General features: G+C 36.9%; 1 protein-coding gene and 1 non-coding gene across 2 annotated transcripts in view; both read left to right on the forward strand.

The window, feature by feature from the left end:
• Positions 1 to 22,250, forward strand: part of SLC38A6 (solute carrier family 38 member 6) — a 60,913-nt gene that overhangs the window by 545 nt on the left and 38,118 nt on the right. Inside the window, exons 2-5 of the mRNA XM_057731249.1 lie at positions 680 to 810; positions 2,585 to 2,658; positions 17,972 to 18,024; positions 21,417 to 21,456. Coding sequence (XP_057587232.1) covers positions 680 to 810; positions 2,585 to 2,658; positions 17,972 to 18,024; positions 21,417 to 21,456 — 298 coding nt within the window. The remainder of the gene's footprint in view (positions 1 to 679; positions 811 to 2,584; positions 2,659 to 17,971; positions 18,025 to 21,416; positions 21,457 to 22,250) is intronic.
• Positions 16,531 to 16,603, forward strand: TRNAG-CCC (transfer RNA glycine (anticodon CCC)). Its single transcript has one exon. It is a non-coding gene; the product is annotated as a tRNA-Gly (tRNA).

The following is a 22,250-nucleotide window of genomic DNA, read 5'->3' on the forward strand; positions in this document are numbered from 1 at the left end:
AAGGAGCGGTGGTGGCCTGATAATAGGTACATAGCACTTCCCTGACCCTAAAGCCTGTGCAATGGACACTTCGGCTCTTTAACGCAAGTCCCAGGGTAGTAACAGTCTCTAGGACTTTGTTCCCAAATGCTGTCTTAGGAGAGAGTGTTTTCAGGGGTTATCCTCGCCAGAGCAACGTGAATTGCTTCTATTTTTTATATCGTCATTGCATGGCATTCCTGACCATCCTTCCAGTTGAGCAGACTTAATTCATTAAGTGTATAAATAGAGATTAGTTTTGCAGTCCTAGTAATTGGAGAGCAACAGTTGTCTACAGCAGCCCCAAGCTGACTCAGGGATTCTTCAGTAATCACGTGAGCCTGAGGCCATCTGCCTGCTCTCTGTCCCTACCCCATCTGACCCTATCTTCATCTTTTGCAGTCACAAGGTTAGTCATGGCTCTTCCTGAAGCCTGCAGGGTCTCTGTGCAGGTGGTGATGATTTCCCCAGGAAACTAGGTTCCTGGAGTGAGGGGTGAGAAGGGAAGGAAAGGAAACCAGTGCTGGTTGCTGGTTGAGCAGCTAGTATGTCACATGATGCCTGTGGTTTTGGGGAGACTTTCTCCGTAACCTGTCAGTCATTTCTGAAGGAAATTTGAACTTCACCATTCAAACACTCTATTAAATTTGTGTGCTTACAGGAACTTCAGCGACAGGGATCCCCAGGTGTTTCATTTGGTTTCTCAGTGTTTAATTTGATGAATGCCATCATGGGAAGTGGCATCCTTGGCTTAGCTTATGTTATGGCTCATACTGGTATCCTTGGATTTAGGTGAGTTTTTGTCTTATTTTACGTTTTTTTCCCTTTCATTTCTATAGTACTCTGAGAAGCAAAGAGATAGGCTGCAGAAGCTGGTATTTTACAATTTCTAGTTTTTTTCCGGGGTTTTAGCATTTTCCTCTTACTCTTATATTGTTGCTAGTCTGTAGCGTGGAGGGATGCTATATCATTTGTAGTTTTCATTCAAAGTGTGGATAATTTTAAAAAATGGAAACTATATCCACACTTGCTTATAACCTTAAGAAGTGGCTTATTTGTTGTGTCAAGTTGGCCAAAGTAAATCAGAGTTTATCAGCTGTGCAGATTACTTATAAATAGTGATTTTGTGAGTGTAAATAAAGCATATAATTCTTTCATTTCTCTCCATCTCCTTCTCTCTTCCTACTGTTAAGTAGTCTTGTTTCACTTTCTGAGGCCAGATATGTATTCTGTGCTTATTCCTTTTCATCTTTTAAGACTCAGCTCATATGCCAGTTTGCCCAAGATAGAAGACACTCCTATCTTTTCTGTATTTCCACAGTACTTCCTATATTCATTCTTTTATTATAGTATAGTGATTTGCTTGAAAGTTAGTTTCCCCACTAAACTCTGAAATCCTTTAGGACTAGACCTTATCCTTAGCATCTAGCACCACGCTTAATAATGAATGAACAAGTTTCTTTTGTCAGTAGAAGCAAGCAGACCTATTTTTCTAGGAAATTAAAAATACAGTCTCATTTATGTTATTTTTGCTTTTATTTTGAAATTCTTGATTAGCAAACAAACTTTTTTAAGTAACGCAACTTGCTTTTATTATGGGACATATTCACAAACTTTCATAGTTTTAAGACTTCAAAGCTATGTGTGACACCTTAGGCAAGACATAATCATAGGACTTATTTTTTAGTTCCCTTAGAAAACCACATTTTATACTCCAGCATCTTACATGCAGATGTATACCACTGAATGAGTGCTTGCTGAATCATATCACAGTTTCCATTTGATGATGCCAAACTGTTATTTTATGAGGTCTCTGACATCAGTTGACAAGTGCTCTTTAACCTCTCAGTTTTGCTGCTTATTAAGAAGTATTAAGTGGACTACAAAGGTAGAATTTTCAGCTTCGGGGGCACTCCACTGGGGACAGCTCTCTAGAAGCTTGTCCTGCCAGTACCTTCCTAAAAATAAGTAGGGGATTATGCATGCTGTTTCTTTTCACAATTTTGGTGAGAGGACCCCAATTATTACATAGCACATTGTTCAAATTGTGTCATTAGAAGTGTGTTAACTTTATTTTTTTGGTTTGGTTTGGTGAGGGTGTGTATTTAATAGATGCTAGGAAATGCAGTGTTAATTCCAAACTATAGGGAGCTACACATCGTTGGAAGGGGAGGAACAGAGGAAAGAAAAAAGACAATGAGCTTTCACAACTGAAACTTCTCTCTAGACTTAGAACAGAAAAAAATAGTCATAAAAGAAGTGTATTACGAGATCATTGAATGGCTGAACCAGCAGTCAGCAGACAAGAGTGCTAAAGAAGGAAATGTTTTTGGTGATTTTAAATAAACTTTGGTTTTTTTCTGAGTTTTATTTTAAAAGCAGTACATTTTCACTTAAGTAAAATTTGGTAAAGTATCTTCTTAGTTTCTTTGATGACCATAATCCAACTACTCAGAGACAGTCCCTGTGAGCATTTGAATGTGAAAAAAAAATTGTTTTTTTAATGACATACCATAGAAAAGAAATTTGGGGGGGGGATTTTACCATGTACTCTTTTATATTTTAGTTTCTTGCTGCTGATAGTCGCTCTCCTGGCTTCTTATTCAGTTCATCTCCTGCTCAGTTTGTGTATTCAGACAGGTGAGTAAAATGTTATGCTGATTCATTTGATGAAGTAGCCCCTTGAGATTGTATCTCCATACATTGCACTGGCTGTCTCAAATCTAATTTCCAGCAGACATACGTTACTATTAGGTAGGGTAGTTGAAATGGAGAATTTCAAAAGGTCAGGATACATAGACCCAGTCCTACAGAGGAATATCCAAGGACAGAATGGGAGGAGGAAACCAGCATTCTTCCCTGCATTTCTCCACAACCCAGGACATAGTTTTCTGGGTGAGAGTAGATTAGGGGAAGCATCTGCAAGGTGTTTAAAGGATCCAGACCTTGTATTATGGGGAAGCAGTAGACAGGTGTTCATGCTGATCCTTTTTCTCTTAGGGTGATCATTTCCTTGAGAATACCATCCCAGATCTACTATTGCCATCTCTGCCCTCCTTGTATATATATATATGAGTTTTTTTTCCATTTGAGACTTTATTATGCAATCCAGTCATGTATTGAATAAGTTCTTTTAAGTCGCAATAAATAAAAGTGTATGAATTACAGAACTGCTTTCATAAGGTTTTTCTTTTAGCATTAACAAATACTCTGTGTCAGTCCTGGTCTTTTTATTTGTCTGGTCTGATCTATTATTATTTTTTTAATATTTATTTGGCTGCACCAGGTCCTAGTTTCAGCATGCAGGATCTTGATCTTCATTGTGGCACGCAGGATCTAGTTCCCTGACCCAAGGATGGAACCCAGGAACATGGAGTCTTAGCCACTGGACTGTCAGGGAGGTCCCTAGTACTCATCTGTTTTTGAATTAGGTCAGTTTAATGCCAGAATCATGAGTTTAATTCTTATGTGGGTGGATTCACTTTGCCCTATAAGATCTTTGTTTTCAGACTTTAAGAAACAGGATAGATATATCAAATAGATAAAAATAGGATTATTGTGGCTGAAACAGGTGAGAGAAGCCCACAGGTGTTTCTTGAGTATTTTGTCTTCAGAACATAGCTCTAAACCCACAGCTCTAGTCTGTTTAATCTGTCTGTGCATCAGACACATTCTGTAAACAGAGGTTTCTAAGCCTCAGGGATTCTAATTCCAAGAATCTGAGGTGGGATTCAGGAATATATTTTTAAAAGTCCTCCAAGCGATTCTTATGGAAAACTGATTTAGGCTCCATAGTTCCTAGCCGTAACTTGTGCCAGTGCTTTTGGCCATCCAGACCACAAATATATTCCTCTGCTTTCAAGGGGCTTGGGTGAATGTGCAGACAGATAAAAATACTAGGAAACAATGCAGTGATGTTAATCTCAAAGTGACAAGTTGTTCATAACAGCATCCCAAATTCAGGAATAAGATCATTAAATGAGTATATTTGTAAATCCTGCTGAAACTTGACTGGAATTTTAATGACATACTTTGAAATTTTGCTTCTTTGTGTAAAAAATTATTTTTACTTAATTGTGATAATTTATCTAACATCTCCATAGGTTATCTTATCATGGATTCTACTAAAAGATTAATACATTAGTCAACTACATGGCAATTATGTCTTCATTAACTAAAGTGTTTTGCTTTATTAATTTAAATTATTTGGAAGTGATATTCGATTTATGAAGATTTCCAAGTAATGCTAATTTTTGCTTTCCTTCAGTTCGTCTGTATTTAACTTTGAAATTCTGATACTCTCTGTTGTTCTTTTCTGTAACTTTGGGCACATAAAGTGAAAAGCTCTGTTTCTCTTTCTTTTTTCTTTTTCTTTAATTTTTGTAGCTTACTTGGTCCGCGAGCTAACTTCTTCATGGTTCTTCATACACACTGATGCACCTGTCTGCCATTGATTGAATTCCTTCAGTCACTGTAAAATTCTCTGTGGAGGTAGGCTTAAAAAAAAATATGTATATACATATATATGCAATATATATATATAAATTTCATACACACACACATATATATATATGTGCTAGAGAATAATGTGTAGCTACATTTTTCTCCCCAGTTTATTGGACTGTCATAAAGGAGTATTATGCTCAGGCTAGATTCATTGGTTGGAGAAAGGGCTATCATAAGTCTTTACAAATTACCTTCTTCATTTATTTGCCTGGAGTGCAAGAGAATTTTTTTCTTTATAAAAGTAAAGGATTTCTTCACACGAAATTCTGCTACTTTTGATTTTATATAGGATTTGTGATCTATCCGGACTTTTCTTAGGACCTGAGTAGGTACCTTAATCTCTTTAGCCTTAAGGTACCTTAATCTCTCTAGCCTTAGTTTGCCAACTCTAAAATGGTAGTGATAATACTTTTCCCTTGGCATTGTTGTGAGAATGAGATATAATAATATATTATAAAATATCGGGTCCTTGGTAAATGCTAGCTTTTATTATTATGAGTTCTCATTGGGCCAGAACCCATAAGGATTGCAAGGTCTTGTACATGTAACTGTCTCAGAAACAGTTGGCTCATTGTGATTCTTTGGGGAAATTTTTGTGCTCTGGGAATAAATGAGGCGCTCCCCTCCTCTGGCCTCCACATCAGTGTCAGCAGAAGGGAATCAGAGTCTTAGAACTTAGCCTGCGTCTGGTCAAGTCCCTACTTCCTAGTCCTTCATCCCTACCACTCACTGTGTTGTCACCATTATTTGCCTTGAGGTCATTTGGATTAATGACATTATACCTCTTACCTCAATTTATGTCAGTCACTTCAAGAATCCTGTTATCCTTGATTTCCCAGACTCACCCCATATAGTTCTGTCATCCATTTTTTTTCTTTTCTTTTCTTTTTTTTAAATTTTATTGAAGTATAGTTGATTTACAATGTTGTGTTAATTTCTGCTGTACAGCTAGGTGATTCAGTTACACACATATATATTCTTTTCCATTATGGTTTATCACAGGATATTGGATATAGTTCCCTGTACTACACAGTAGGAACTTGTTGTTTGCCATCTGTTTCCTGACCTCATCTCCCCCTTCTCCCCAGCTTCTGAAACTCTTCCAGCATGCCCTCTAGAACGCATGGTCAATCATCCGTAAAACCCTTGTGTCCTCAACTCTTTTCTGAACATTTCCTTAACTTTCTTACTCTAAGAGAACCTAAGACTTCTCTGAGGACCCTGCTTTCCCTGTAGTCCTCTCAAGTGGCCACTCTTTTCCATGTCCCTCACACTGGTCTAAAGATGGGATAGATGTCCTAGTCACAGCTCATTTCCACTTTTGCACCACCTCCGTCACCCTAAACCCCCAGCTTTGAGTCTCATATGTCTGTGCTACCTGCTTCCCCCTTTATGATTAACATCTCCCGACTCCTTAGCCACTTGCTGTCCTTTTATGAATATATTAGCTTCTGCTTTCCCTTCAGTTTCTTCAGATTTACCCCTGCCATAATTCTGGATGATTTCAATAACCACGTAGATAATATTCTTCTAACACTTTCATTTCCTCAACCTCTTCTCTTCTAATGATCATATTCCGAGCCTTCCTCAGCTACTTATTTCCATGATCATACCATTGATCTTGTTATTACCAGAATTACGTCCCCTCCAAAATCTCATTTTCAAGAATCCTGCCCTCCCCAAAGCTCCATCTTTTTAATTTTTTTAAACTAATTCCCTCGAGTACTCCAACTCTGGCAGTTCCTTGCCTCCATTAGGACTTGAGTTCATTGATCTACCACCTTTGCACCCTCCTTCACTCTCTTGTCTGTATTTCCCCTCTCTATCCAGTTGAAATTTCCTGGTATATTATTACAGTCACTCCCTTGCTCCTCCCTTTTATCATGCTGCTCCCCTGGCAAAACTCCAAGCATGATTAACTGTAACTGCCTGCTTCACACATGCACCTGTGCAGTTGAATGTTCCTAAAGAAGACACAACCATACAGATCAATATCGCTGTAATTCAATGTCTAGTGGATCTGTGATGCTGTTGCCTAATCTTTATTAACTTCTTTAGTTCATTCAGTAGCTTACTCTGCTATCTAGGTGATGGCTTTGTCTTCTTTCTCTCAAACCTTCAACACATTCTCCTTGATTTCATTCTTAGCTGATATTCTCACTTCCTATTTCACTGAGAAAATAGAAGCAATCATAAAAGAACTTTATAAGCTCTTGCTACCACTTCTATCTACCCATCTTCATCTGTGCCATATGTTCTGTTACTTTGGATGAACTCTTTGTGTTCCTGAGGCCAGCCCCTCCGCTTATGCTATGATCACATCTGCTCTCATCTACATTACTCCAGCCACTTTCTCCCCCTCTCTTCTTTCTCATCATCTTTGTTCCTTTCTGTTTTCTTCTTATCAGTTTACAAATAGTCTATAATTTCTTCCATTTTAAAAATGACTCCACATTCATTCAGTATGCTCTATGCCTTCATAGTAAAACTCCTCAAAATAGTTGTCTATACCAGGTATTTCCCCTCCCTCCTCTTCTCTCTTGGACGCCCTTCAGTCAGGTTTTCCCCATTATTCCACTGAAATTATTGTACCAGTGACTTCCACGTTGCTAAATTCAGTGGTCAGTTCTGTCTTCATCTTAGTTGACAAGTCAGCAGCATTTGATGCAGTTGACCACACCTTCCTGTGTAAAACACTTATTCACACTCTCCTGGTTTTCTTCCTATTTCACAGAATAATCCTTCTCTTTTCTTCTCCTGAATCCTTTTCATCTCCCCATCTTCTAAACATTGGAACACTCTTGGCAGTATTCCTCTAATCTCTTTTCTTTTACACTCTTGGGCTCATTACAGCCTAAATCTAGGCTGTATCTCTTCCCCTGAATTTCAGTCTCATATCCAACTTCCTCCATGATACTTCCACTTGGATATCTAATATATTAATCTCAAATTTACCACACTCTCCATCTTTGCACTGCCATTCTACATCTTCCAGTCTTCTCATCTAAGTAAATAATGTCTTCCTTCTAGTTTCTCAGGCCAAAATCTCAGAGTTATTCTGGACTCTTTTTCTCTTTTTTTTCTCATACTCCAAATGCAAGTTCCAAATGTAAGAAAGCATCTGTTCTTTAGTTTTGAAAGTAATATGTTGACAAAACAATTGTGAAGACCATGGTGAAAAGGTATAGAGTCTACCCCTTGATCCAGCATTTGTACTACTTGGTATTTACCTAAATGAATTGAAAGTTTATGTTGACACAAAAACCTGCACGTGGGTATTTATAGCAGCTTTATTCATAATTGCCAGAACTTAGAAGCAACTAAGTGCCCTTCGGTAGATGAATGGATAAACTGTGGGCCTTCCAGATAATAGAATGTAATTCAGCAGTAAAGAGAAATGAGCTATGAAACCATGAAAAGACATGGAGGAATCTTATCAATGCATATTGCTAAGTGAAAAAAAACAATCTAAAAAGGCTACATTCTGTATAATTCCAGTTATATGACATTCTGGGAGAGACAGAAGTACGGAAACAGTGAGAAATCAGTAATTGCAGGGTTTAGGGAGGAAGGTGAAATGAATAGGTGGAGCACAGATGATTTTTAGGGCAGTGAAACTATTCTGTATGATACTACACTGGTCATAACCCATAGAATGTACAATACCAAGGGTGAACTCTAAACATGGATTTATGGTGATAATGGTGTGTTCGTGTAGATTCAGTGATGTAACATATGTACCACTCTGGCAGGGGATGTTGATAGTGGGTGAGGCTTTGCTTGTGTGGGGATAGAGGGAATGTGGGAACTGTCTGTACTTTCTGCTCAATTTTGCTGTGAACCTAAAACTGCTCTAAAAATAATACCTGTTTAAAAAAATAGTTAGGAAAGAAACAAACTCAGAGGAAAAGAAGAAACAGAGATAATGCAGAGACCAGATGAAAACTTTAAAAAAATACTATACTTAATAGCTTCAGAGAACTAAAAGAAGACATTGCATCACTGGAACAAGAACAAGAAATTATTACTATTACAAGGGTATAGTCAGAGAATACAAGAGTCCTAGATGTAAAAAATGAAATTTAAAATTAATTTAGTAGCTGGGCTGAAGGAGTTAAGGACATTTCCTGGGGGAAAAAGACAAGGAGCTTGAAGATGGGAGGGAAAATATAAGAAAATGAGAGGATCAGTTGAGGGGGTTCCACATGCAAATAATAGGAATTCCAAAAAGGGAACAGAAAAACTTAGATGGTAGGAAATTATCAACAAAATAATACAAGCAAAGTTTTTGTAACTGAAAGAAATTAGTTTCCAGATTGAAAGAATTTTTCCTGGTAGCCAATATAATATTTATAAAAGAAGTCAAATCAAGTGCATCGTTGAAAAATGGTGTAGATGATCTTATTTGCAAAGCAGAAATAGAGACACAGATGTAGAGAACAATACCAAGGGGAAAAGGGGGCGGGGAGGAATTGGGAGATTGGGATTGACCCATATACACTATTGATACTATGTATAAAATAGACAACTATTGAGAACATACTGTATACCACAGGGAACTCTACTTAATGCACTGTGGTGACCTAAATGGGAAGGAAATCCAAAAAAAGGGATATATGTATATGTATAGCTGATTCATTTTGCTATACAGTAGAAACTAACACAACATTGTAAAGCAACTATACTCCAATAAAAATTAATTTTTAAAAAGTGCATCGTTGAGAAAAATCAGAAATACAGTTATAAAGAGACCATACTAAAAGCTTCAGTGAGGCAAAACAACCCAAAATTCTCATACAAAGAATCAAAAACTATAATGGCAAAAGACTTCCTAGGAAGTACTATAAATAAGAAGACTATAAAGCAATACCTTCAGAATTATGGGGGGATATGATTTCAATATAGAATTCTATACCTGGCCAAACTGTCATTTAAGTGTGCAGGTAGAATAATGACATTTTCATACATGTAAGGACTCAAAAAATTATCTCCCATGCACTCTTATTTAATGAGCAATGGAAGATGCCATTTACCAAAGTTAAAGAGTACCAAAAAAAAAAAAAAAAAGAAAAAATAGGGAATCTAGCACAGGGGAGAAGTAGAGGGAATTCCCAGGGCAACAACCAAGTAGCAGATCTAAGAGCCACCTCCAGGTTAGAGTAGTACTTTTCACAAAGGCACAGTCAGCTCTCCAGGCCATGCCTGCCTCAGGATTGTGTTCCAGATGGAAACCCTTTTCTTTCTCTTCTTCCTGAAAGGAGTGCCTTTCTCATTTGTCTGTCTGGCTCTAATTTGTACTAGCAGTACCTGGGTAGGTTAGCAGTCAAGCCTGGCTGTTACAGAAGTCTAAGAATCAAATAGTGGGAGATTGAAACAAGGTATAAACATGGAGAATAAAAGGAAAAAACAGGTTCAGGAACATGGGAAGTTAGACTGAATGCGGAGAAGGGGATGTCTAAGGATATCTCCAGATTTCTGGCTTGGACCACTGGGTTAATGATCGTGTCATTAATGGACATAAGAACACAGCAGATGTTAATTCAAAATAAAAATAATGAATTCAGTTTTGGATATGTGGACTTTGAAGTAAAACTAGATGGACAGGTCCTAGAACTAAAGCCCGGGATAGACATTCATTCATTCTTTCCATACTCACTTGTCTATGAGGATTACAGAGGTAAATAAGACTTCCTCCTTCCCTTAAAAAAGCTCATAATCTAGAAGGGGAGACAAACACATAAGCAAATCATTTATAATGTAGTATGATAATTTAAACATGTGCAAGGTATAGTGGTAGCTCAGAGGAGGGAATGTTTTGCCTTGTCTGGGTGGGGGTGGAGGGTGTGAGATTCAGTAAATATTCCTGGAGGACTGAGCTAAAAAAGAATTTGACTAGCAGACAAGGCAAAAAGAGCATATTCCAGCATATACAAAGGTACATACTGAACATTTTACTCAGGTACCAAAAATAGTTTACTACTATTTACGCATAAGATACAAAGAAGAAAATGAAACTGAAGAGATAGACAAGTGTCAGATCCTTTGGAGTTTTTTGCTGAGACAGTGAGAAGCCACTGAGGTGGCTGAAAAAGAGTCAAGGTGGATACTGGGATTCATCAATTGTTGCTTCCAAAGAGAATTTTGGTCCTTCCTAGAGCTCACTGAGAAAGAGAACATAGCCCCCTATCTTCCTCTTCCTAAAGTAAGGTTACAATTTTTTTTTAATTAATTAATTTTTGGCTGTGTTGGGTCTTCATTGCTGCGCACGGGCTTTTCCAGTTGCGGCAAGCAGGGGCTACTCTTCATTGTGGTGTACGGTCTTCGCGTTGTGGTGGCTTCTCTTGCTGTGGAGCACAGGCTCACAGTGCGTGGGCTTCAGTAGTTGTGGTGTGCGGGGTCAATAGTTGTGGCTCACAGGCTCTAGAGCGCAGGCTCACTAGTTGTGGTGCATGGGGTTAGTTGCTGTGCAGCATGTGGGATCTTCCTGGGTCAGGGATTGAACCCATGTCCCCTGTATTGGCAGGTGGATTCTTAACCACTGTACCACCAGGTAAGCCCCAAGGTTACAATTCTTTTATGAGGATTTTAATTGTTAGCAAAGATGAGGAAATAAATAAGGAGTAAAATGGCCCCCTTGTTCTCCCCATTTTGTATTTTTACTGAAATCCTTTAGAGCAGTGATTTCAAATACTATCTATCATAGCACCCTGCTATCTAAATGCTCCTTTTACTATCTAAAATGAAATTCCTGTAGGTATTATAACTTACCTGTGGTGGGCTAAATAATGGCCCCCTAAAACATATCCAAATTCTAATCCCTGTGAATGTTATCATTTATGGCAAAAAAGGGCTTTGCAAGGGAGATTATTCTGGTGGGCTCAGGGCAGTGGCATGCATCTCAGAGAGTGAGCACAGCCGAGAAGGCAATGTGACCACAAAGGCAGAGATGGGAGTGATTTGGCCACAAATCAAGCCATGCCAGCTGTCACTGGGAGCTGCAAGAGGCAAGAACAGATTTTCTCTGGGGCCTGTAGAGACATTGTGGCCTTGCTGATGCCTTGATACTAACCCAGATTAACAGAAAGATACTATCCCAGATACTAACCCAGAGACTGATTTTGGCCTTCTGACCTCCAGAACTGTGAGAGCATAAATTTCTGTTGTTTTAAGTCACCACATTTGTGATACTTTGTTGCAGCAGCCATAGGAAACTAATGCAGTGCTTACACATAATAAAATGCCATATAGCAAAGTAAAGGAGAAACAAAAACAAAATAAATGCTGTTGGTGATGTGATTTTCCTAAATGGTGAACAGTTTTTGGCAAAGTTCCAAACATCCATTTACATAGTAGTTGTAGTCATGGAAAATTTAGTATATATTGATAGCATTAACCATTGTTTTCTCAGCATCTACCAAACTGTGCTTGACATACAGAGGGTGTTTAATAAAAGCTGGGTATGTGGGTGTTGAATGGATGGATGTATTAGAGCTACAGAGGGATTCTGTTTTAAAAGTTCCAAAATTAACACAGAAGGCAAAAACTACATAGAGTCAAAAGTACCTTTGAAGATTTCTTGTATAGTTTATGAAATAGAGTGTACAACATTTACATGACATGTCGGACACCAATATAACATTTCTCAGTAAAGTTGAGAGCCTTTTATTTTTCCTCAGCAATGGTGTGGGTGCTGTGTGAAGGATATGGATTGCTTTAGGGTCACAAGGAATCCCATTCAGCACTGTGAGATGTTCTCCCTGTGAGAGCGAACGAGACTGAAGCTGATTGAAAGATGATTGATTCCTATTTCCCATCTCAGTGCTCACTGTATTTGTTTATTGGTTGGAGTGATAGCTGTCCAAACTATTTATAATTTCGTATCTTCTTCTTGTGATTAGTGAGCATAGTTCAATATTCCCACAATTAATTAAGTGGGCTGATTATGTGACTCCATCTTCAGTAAATGGTGTTTTTGTCTCATCCTTTCTGCTAGTAAGTAGTTCTCATCTTGCCTTGATTTTTCTCCCCCAGGGGCATTTGGCAGCACCTGAAGACATTTCTGGTTGTCACATTTCTGGCCGAGACTCGCAGGGAAGTGTGAGGTGCTCCTGGCATCTAGTGAGTAGAGGCCAGGGATGCTGCTAAACATCCCGCAGTGCACAGGACAGCCCCACACTGCAAACAGTTATCCAGGCCAAAAATGTCAGTAGTGGCAGGATGAGAAACCCTGGGCTGGATTGTGTGCATACTCTGCTCTTGTGGTGATTATTCCTTTGGATTGTTTGCCTTGATGGCAGAATGTTTCCTGTAGCAGAACTGAATGTTTCCTGCCGTTATTGGGCTGCAGGCAAGGGTGGGTGTGAGTCTCTGCCCGGTAAACGTATTTTTAAATTAACCCCCTCTTTTAATTTGATCAAGGTAATAACAGTTACACACATGTGTATGTACGTGTGTGTGTGTGTGTGTGCACTTATGCAGAAGGACTTGAAGCACTTCTCCCCTCATTCTTCCCCACATCTAGTTCCATTTCACGGAGTAAGCAGCATTTAGAGTTTTTGTTTTGAATTCTTTGGGGGAGTTACCTTCCTCAGTCTAAATAATATTCTTCTGTTATTTATTGATTTAAGAGATTATCTGTTGAACCTCATTATGAATGGTGAGGATTTGGCTCAGATGCACTAATCCTCCCTCTTCAAATTTTCATTAGCTTGTATTCAGTATCTTTCACTGATTATTTGTAATTCTAAACAATACATTTGAAGTTTTTGTTTCATGGACTTTAGACAGTGTCTCTCTCTCTCTCTTTTTTTAATTAATTAATTAATTTATTTAACCAGCTGTGTTGGGTCTTCGTTGCTGCACATGGGCTCTCTCCAGTTGTAAGGAGCCCGGGACTGCTCTTCATTGTGGCGCACGGGCTTTGTTGCTCTGCTACATGTGGTATCCTCCTGGGACAGGGATCGAACCCATGTCCCCTGCATTGGCAGGCAGATTCCCAACCACTGTGCCACCTAGGAAGTCCCTAGACAGTGTCTCTTGACTCTGCTGTGATGTATGTGTTTGTGCTCCTATCCTTGCTTTCCCCTGATCTCTTCCTATTTCCCGTAGGCCTTCTGCTGTACCCTTATGTTGTCAAGGTGGACAATATTTACTTTCTTTTTGTGATCATATGTAAGTCATTCATGTTTTATGTGTAAGTCGAGTCTAAAGTTGAAAACTGATGAGTAGCATTTGTAGGATATGACTATGTAAATCTTGTTCACTGCAGAATCAAGCAATGTGTTGGGATCCTAGAACTTTCTCTATGCCTGAAGTATCTCACTTCTGTGACATTGAAGGGAGAATGTTCCTTGTACTCTAGCATTCTGTTTTCTTTTACTACAACAAGTGCTCTAAAATCATGCCACATCTAGTCGGTAAACTGACATTTAAATACATTTGAAGAAAGATCAGAAGTGGCGATACAATGGCATAGTAGACGTTCAATAAATGAATGGCCTGCATAACACAATTATGGAGAAAAAAGACAAGAGGAAAATGAAGGAAAACATGAGAAAGAAAAGACTTTCAAAATAAGGGAGCATTCCAAATGGCCTGCTTTCTGAGAGTTGAACTGTATTTGAATAACTCATGTCCCTCAATCCAGTTCCAAAGATAATATTGCTGCTGCTGAAAGCTGGGCTTTGTACTGTAACCAGAGTTTATTAATTGTCCTATTTCATTGAGGAAAAAATGCAAAGCAGACAGAACACTGGAGTAACTAGCTGGAAATATTCCACTGCTTCATGGGAAGCAGCTTTCCAAACAATTCCTGTGGAGGCCAAACTCTTGGTCTAGCCAAAATAGCACTAAAGTGTGGTACATTAAAGAAGAAAATTTTCCCCAATTTACTTGATTAAGATTTACAGCCTTTCCACCCCCTCAAAAACATAGCATTGATTTGTTCAATATCAAAAAACAATTGCTTAAAGTAGATTCCTAATGACTGCTTTCAGTTATTTATTTAAGGATTGTGCCAAGTACTGCTTATATGAATTCCTGTGAAAGGCTGAATTAATTTCATAAATGTTCATAATTAACGTTGTTTCTCTTCTGTAAGAATTTGCTGTTAATGTGCCTAGTCGTCACCACATCTCGTCTTGATAGCTCTCAAAGCATCTTTTACATTATAAATAAGATATTAAAACAGTGGTCATATGAAAGAGTGTTTTGTTTTATAGATCATATTCGATCAAATGTTTTTCACTTAATATTGACGTTTTTCATGTTATTATAAACATACTTTTTAATGGCTACGTATTATTCTACTAGGTATACCTACCATAATTTACTTAACCACTTTACCATTATTGAGCGTTTAGGTACTCTTTTTTTTTCCAATGTAAACAGTGCATAATGAGTATCTTTGCATATGATGATTTCTCTGATTTTAGTCTTATTTCCGAAGATGCAAGCTCCCAGGGGTCAAATATTATAAATATTTTCAAGGTTTGTTGTTCAAATTACATGCCAAAGTCAGTTCCAATTTACACTGTTACCAGCATCTTAATTGTCCAAATGATAGAATTTTAAAAGTATTTCACTAGTGTTGTTTTGGTTTATATGTCAAGATGATCCAGAAAACCATTAAAAAGTGACTATGTGGAGATAAAGCATTTGGCTGACTATGTACATACTTTATTTTAGTAAAGCCTGGAAGTTAAGCCAGAGGCCATTATTCATACTCATGATGTCTCAGACATGGAAAAGTACTTCTAATTTTTGCAACATAAAAGAAGTAAGATGACAGTGACAGAACTGAATGACTAGCCAGACCTGCTGACTTGAAAGATAGAGTTAGGATTTGAACATAGTAGTCAGACTCTGTTTAAAAGTCTAAACTTTTTTCACTCCCAGTTTGGGACTTTGCTATACTTAGAGATATTTTTATAAAACTAGAAAATAATAGAGAACAAATTTGAGATTGCTAAAATGTATGCCACTATTGTCAGAAGTTGCAATTACAACTATCTTCATTGTTGTTAGTTTAATTATATTTTCTGGAGTAATAAATGTTATGTTCTAATTTAAAAATTAGGAATAAATGTTTAATTTATTTAAGTTTAGACAACTGAAAGATCAATTCTTTTTGGAATATTTCACTGTTATTTTTGCTTATTGGAAAGTTACTTGCTTTTCACGTTTACTAATATACAATCTATACTTGTTTTCTATTTGCAAATAAAACAAATCTTAGTCAAACTTTTTAAAGAGTATTATCTTGATAACTTGTTCCTTGACTAAGAAACTAGTGCAAAATAGATCATTTAAAAGCAAGTGATGTGATATATTTCCATATGTAACACTGAAAAGCCTCCTTGCTTTAAGTCCTTGGAAGGAAAGTTTTTTCTAAAGAACAAACACTTTCCACTGTAATATGAAATCCCTCAATGCCAAAAGTGAACAATGATGTTCCTTTAATCTTATGCCTCATAGTGACAGATCAGAGACCTTCTGGAGACTTAGTTCACATGCACATAATATGTAATAAAATTACCTTCTCAATGTCTAATTAGATAGAAGCTAACATTTAGAGAATTTTCTGGTTTAATATATGCACCAAATCTTTGGAATGTTAAACAGAAGAAATTGTGCCCCTATATAACATTATCTCTTAATTATGTTTAGGAATATTAAAACAAACTCATAAAGATTTATTGGTTGAAATAATTATTAATTTTCATGATGACATTCACTTTAGAACACGTGTATTTGAAAAAAAGAATTTCGGCATTTCACATAGGAAAAAAATGCAGTTCTTCGTTTTTTATCTCTGCTTTTTAATTTTCTGTTCTAAAATGTATCTATAATCTACCCCTCTAAGATTATTATTAAAGTCTTTCATTGTTAAAGCATAGAGGTTCCTACACATAATCAAATTATATATTCCAAATTCAAAATTAAATTGTCCTTGCCCACTGTTGAGCAATATGTAAAAACATTTTAAAAAGTAGCTGTGTTGGCATTTCCTTGGTGGTCTAGGGGTTAAGACTCTGCACTCCCAATGCAGGGGGCCCAGGTTCAATCCCTGGTCAGGGAGCTAGATCCCGCATGCCGTAACTAAAAGAGCTCGCACACTGCAATGAAGATCCCACGTGCTGCAGCTAAGACCTGGTGCAGCCAAAGAAATTAATCGATTAATTTAAAAAAATCCTTAAAAAAAAAAAGGTGTTTGGGACTTCCCTGGTGGTCCAGTGGTTAAGACACTGTGCTCCCAATGCAGGGGGCACAGGTTCGATCCCTGGTCGGGGAGCTAAGATCCCACATGCCACAAGACGTGGCCAAGAAAGTAAAAAAAAATAAAATAAAATAAAATAAATAGCTGTGTCATCCAAAAAGTTTCAAAATTCTTTGATCTGCTCTGATAATAGATTAAAGTTTAAAAAAGTTTAAAATGTTAAAAATTTTTGTTCTAAAGGAAAACATTTTTTTAGCATTTCACTATTTTCTTCCTGACTTTGTAATAGTTATAACATGTAAAGACCATATATTATTTTCAAAATGCTTATTTTTCATACCTGGTGGACTTTGAAAGTATAGAGGAATTTTTTTTGTTAATATAGTGGTAGTTTAAAGAAAGCCATTTATATCTTGAGAGTATATATTAAAAACTTTCTTTAAGAAATGAGCTGTATCTTTGACTCAATAGGAAATGTGTTGCTATTATCAAGCCTTAGTACCTGCTGACCTGCTCTTTTTTTTTTTTTTTTTTTCTTTTTTCTTTCTTCTTTTTAGGTTAAGCACTTTTCAAACTTAGGATTATGTAAATGTTTTTACTTCTCATTTTTACCTGTGGCGTCACTAGTTATAACATGAAGCTTTATCATCTGAGGACGTATTTGGTTCTTTTATGAGCCATTAAATTTTCATCTTTTCTGTGATCACACTTCTTGAACATGTGGAATGAAAATGTAATTTCATACTCTTTATGATGAAAAAGAAAATGTATGCCCTTCTTGCAGGATGAGGGTGTTGTTTCTATCTTGAATACATTATCATATCCTAGATAGCCTAGAAAAGTGAATATCTGAAAGTATGATACAACTTTTGTAGTTTATCAAGCTTTATTTACATAGGCAGTTTTCAGAAACTGTTGCTAATGAAAACTTCCATTTGATCAGTGTCATCTGCAAGTAGTTTAGTGAGAAGTGGGTTGTTCTTGAGTAATTATTCTGTTTGAATTCATGCATCCTGGGTAGTTGTTAGACAACCTCAACTTATTCTAAGAAGATGCTGTCGTTATGGATCATAAGTTATCAGGTTTCCCCCAAAGTCATTACTCTTCTGCTTTAAATTTAGTGTGACTATCCAATAGCTATCAGGTAGTAGTGGAATAGCTTTCTTCTGTGTAAGACTTGGCACACAAATGGTTTTGAGTAAAAATAACAATTATAATTTCACTTAACAGCTGTGACATCTTATGAAGATCTTGGACTCCTTGCATTTGGATTACCTGGAAAGGTAATTTTTTTTTTCTCTTTGTCGTGTCCAGAATCCTGAAAGGTATTTTTTTCTTCCATTTCCAGTTAGAAAAGACAAGTATATATAAGAGAAAGAAATTAAGGGAGTAAAAGGAAACTAAAGTGAAGAAAGAGAATGATGGGAGCAAGAAGAGAAAGAGAAGAAATCTCTGCCCTTCCTAAAAATGCATTGATAAATTTAATTCAACGCCTAAATTTTTTTAGGGTTTTTCACCCTGATGAAGAACAAGGACTTGCATAATTTTAAATCAGTAACAATGGCTTGTTTTAAGTTTTTCTTGTTAATTTTTATTATATTATCTGAGTAAATTCTCTTGAAGACAGAAGCATAGACTTAACCTTATAGCATGTTTAAAAAACTGATAATTAGAAGATCATATTTAAGAATTGGACAGTGCTAAAAGATGATCTAGATATCCCCTCATTTATAGGTTAAGAAGTTAAGGCCCAGAGAAGGGAAGGGGCCTATTTGTCTACAATTACTTAGGCCGGTATTATACCATAGGACTCCAGACTCAAAATCTACTACTTTTCTTCCTCAGAATAAGAGAAATAACAACAGTATTTGTTGGGCATTTATTTGTGATAGGCATACTAAATTAATAATTTTTTTATTTCTGAAGAGCTATTATACGTCTAAAACCCATTTACATGTTGGTTCCAAACAGGACTTTTTCTTTTCATTTGTATATCTGTTGTTTGTGTTTTTTGTTTGTTTTTAATCTAAAAGGATGTTGTATTTGTAGATGGCTCAACTAACTTCCAAGAAGTGAGTCTGGGAGGAAAAAGATATAGCTATGTAATGGGGGGAGGATGTGTATTGACATTCAAATTAACTTTGTTTTTAAAGTACAAAAGACAATATTTAAATCATACTATGTAACCTCATGGTTTGGATCTTATCTTAATAACCTGAAACTTGAACTAAATGGGGACTATGTTACTTTCGAGGGTAAAGGGTTTTGTTAATCATCCTTGGTAACAGTTTCTCTTTCTTGAAGATCAGGATGTTTGATATAATCATGATCAATTTCCTGTATCCAGTATAATCAAGGAAGAAGAAAATGTTATTTATATAAGAAAACTCTGCAATTAATTTAATGTAATCTATAAACATGACTCAGCATCATCACTGTTATTTCTCGTGTTTCCTGCATTCTTTGGACAGCAGCAGAGTCTACAAGAACGTGGGTTATTGAGAGTCCCCTTTCCTAAACCTCTAGAATAGTTGCACTATCATTTTAATATATACACACAGTTTTTTGGTTTTGTTTTTTTGTTTCGTTTTTTTGTTCGTTGCTGTGCACGGGCTTTCTCTAGTTGTGGTGAGCAGGGGGCTACTCTTCATTGTGATGTGCGAGCTCTAGGCACAGGCTTCAGTAGTTGCAGCATGTGGGCTCAGTAGTTGTGGCTCAAGGGCTCTAGAGCACTGGCTCAGTAGTTGTGGCACACGGGCTCAGTTGCTTCTCGGCATGTGGGATCTTCCCGGACCAGCGATCGAACCTGTGTCCCCCGCATTGGCAGGTGGATTCTTAACCACTGCGCCACCAGGGAAGTCCCTGCACACAGTTCTTAGTAGGCAGATACACAGACAGAGAATACTCTAAATGAAGAGTTGTTTGTTTGTTTTAATATTTCCTCTCAACTTCTACAGTTGGGTTAAAACTTTCCTATTTCCTTCTTTCCAGATATTATATGAATATGGATATGACATATGATAGGGTACCATTGTTTTGAAAATTAAATATTTTTGAAATACTTTGAACTTTTTAAGGAAGAATTTTTAATTGTCTATAAGTGGGTTTAGTGCTTGCCAAACAAATATTTACTGAACAAATACCATGTGCCATGCACTGTGCTAGGCGCTGGAAAGAGATAGATCAGTAGATTGATAGGTATACGGACTTTCTAGATCAAAAATGAGTAAATTTGGCCAAAAAATGGAAAGATAGTCATCAATAAGTTGATATTATTGCTTTTTGCAGTATAGTCATAGAAAGATGCAAATTTCATATGTGATTGACAGTAGGTATCAATTGCATATGAAAGACTATACAAAAATTCCAAAAAAGTCTTTTCACAAGTAACTATGAGTGACATTTTGGAACTAATTTTTGAATGGGTTGATGTGTAAAGATTTTTCTGGAAAATGTTAAAGTGGCAATTATCATATCTTCAGAGACACCTTGCCAAATGTTTCTATCAATAGCCCTGCTTTCCGGACCCCAAGGCCTCTAGGTCTCAATAACTTAGTTAGTTCCCAGGATAGGCAAATGCTGTGTCACTGATGGAATTCCTGGGAGAGGAAGGGTGCTCTATTCCCAGTCCAGGTAGGACTGAATGGTCTTAGATAGCTAGTCAGCTCCAAACATACATGGCAGGTCAGATCCACCAAGATTTAAGTGACTAAAAGGCCCAAGTGGGAGCAGAATGTTTAATAATTTCTTCTGAGTATCTGATGACCAAGAATGGATAAAGTGCTGTCTTGAGTTTCCCAGGAATCTCATCAAAGATCACAAGTTAGCAAGCCTGCAGGCTGAACTTAGTCCTCAGGCATATTTTGTTTGGCTCAAATCTTTTTTTATTTTTAGCTGATTGCCAACTAAGAATTATGACATTTTAAAAGAATTCAATTTCTGACTTTCCTAAAAAAATCAGAAGATCTAGCTACATTGGATTCACATTCTCACATGTCAGCAACTGGCCAGAGCTGTGTAGCAGCTGCCCCATTTTGAAAGGAGAGGAATTCTCCAGCATATTACAGTCTTCACTACCTCCTATTGTCTTACACTCAGTTCACTTCATATTACTGAGTTTGAAACATTTTGCTTCAATTTTCACATGAGAATATGTGGGCTCTAGAGTTTTCTGCTCTAGACTTTATTAATCCCTGCAACAGGGATGTTCAGGGCTTGGTGCATGCCAAGCTGATACGCTCTGAAGACTATATTATTTCCTTTTATGCAGTACAGCATTGGCACAACACACCTCAAACTGTCTCAGTCTACCTAACAAAGCAGTGTGATAAAAATAGCAGAAAAGGGAGAATGAGACCAGATAGATTCAATTTCACTTTTTTGATAACCATTGATTACTAGATTTTTTACACTTTTAACTGGTTAAAAATGAACTGCCAAGAAAACTTACAAAAGTGTTCTTTATAGTAGCCATGGAACTATTAAAGAAAGCCTTTTTATGTGATGATTATTAGTTTTATATAGTACAAATGGCTGGCAAAATATATTCTTTTCAGTTTTGCTTCACTCAACTAATGCGTCTGTTTTTAAGTAATAGTTATGGGATTTTAATAAAATACTGATCCTTTTCTATTATTTCCCCTTTCATTTTCTGAATACATTTGTTCTTTTATAGGTGGTGGTGGCAGGCACCATAGTAATTCAGAATATTGGAGGTAAGCAATTGAAATACACTGCTTATGCGTAGACGTGATGGAAATGATTTCCTCCTCTGTTTTCTTGCCTTACTACAGAGCTAGCTGCGAAGCTGAACCTCTGTAGACATAGGTATCCCAGAAGTCCTGTGTGTTGTCCTCATTACTTTTTTTTTTTTAATTTTTTTTAAGATCTTTTTAGCAGCCCTTGTAGGACAATAGCTTCTAAATTCAGTTGTAACTAAACCCTTGATTTCAGTCTTATCTGCAACACACCTGTAAAGCATTGGCTTTCTGTAGTTGTGATAGTGGTGAGGTACAGCTTGGAAAAGCTCCCCAGGTGATTCTGAAGTATTTCCCCTCTGCTTTAGTCCTGATCACCCCCAGTGGCATATGATGCTTTAGAGAGAGAGGTGTTCCAAGGCAGTGCACAAACAGGTGTGGAAAGGCAGTCTCCTTTTGTAACCAAGAAATTGAAAATGACCACATGGTTTAAAAAATAAACAAACTTGAGACAAATAAAAAGTATTCTCACATTTATCTTGCATCTTGTTCCCATTAAAAAATGGTCCTGATATCAAGAACTATGTAGAAACAAAAATTACTGTTAATTATTGATAGTTATTGACTAAATGTGTTAAACATTTAAATCCAGAATACTATGGGAATCATGTTTGTATATGTTGTAAAGAAGTTACATAATGCTGAACAATATCTTAATTTTCTTTTCCCATCAACTGGAGTGCTGAATAAGTGCTTTTAGTTTAAAGTTAAATACACAGAGAAGGTTGATATGCACTTTGGATCTTATGCAA

This window comes from Hippopotamus amphibius, chromosome 4 (assembly GCF_030028045.1).
Source record: "Hippopotamus amphibius kiboko isolate mHipAmp2 chromosome 4, mHipAmp2.hap2, whole genome shotgun sequence".
NCBI lineage: Eukaryota > Metazoa > Chordata > Mammalia > Artiodactyla > Hippopotamidae > Hippopotamus > Hippopotamus amphibius.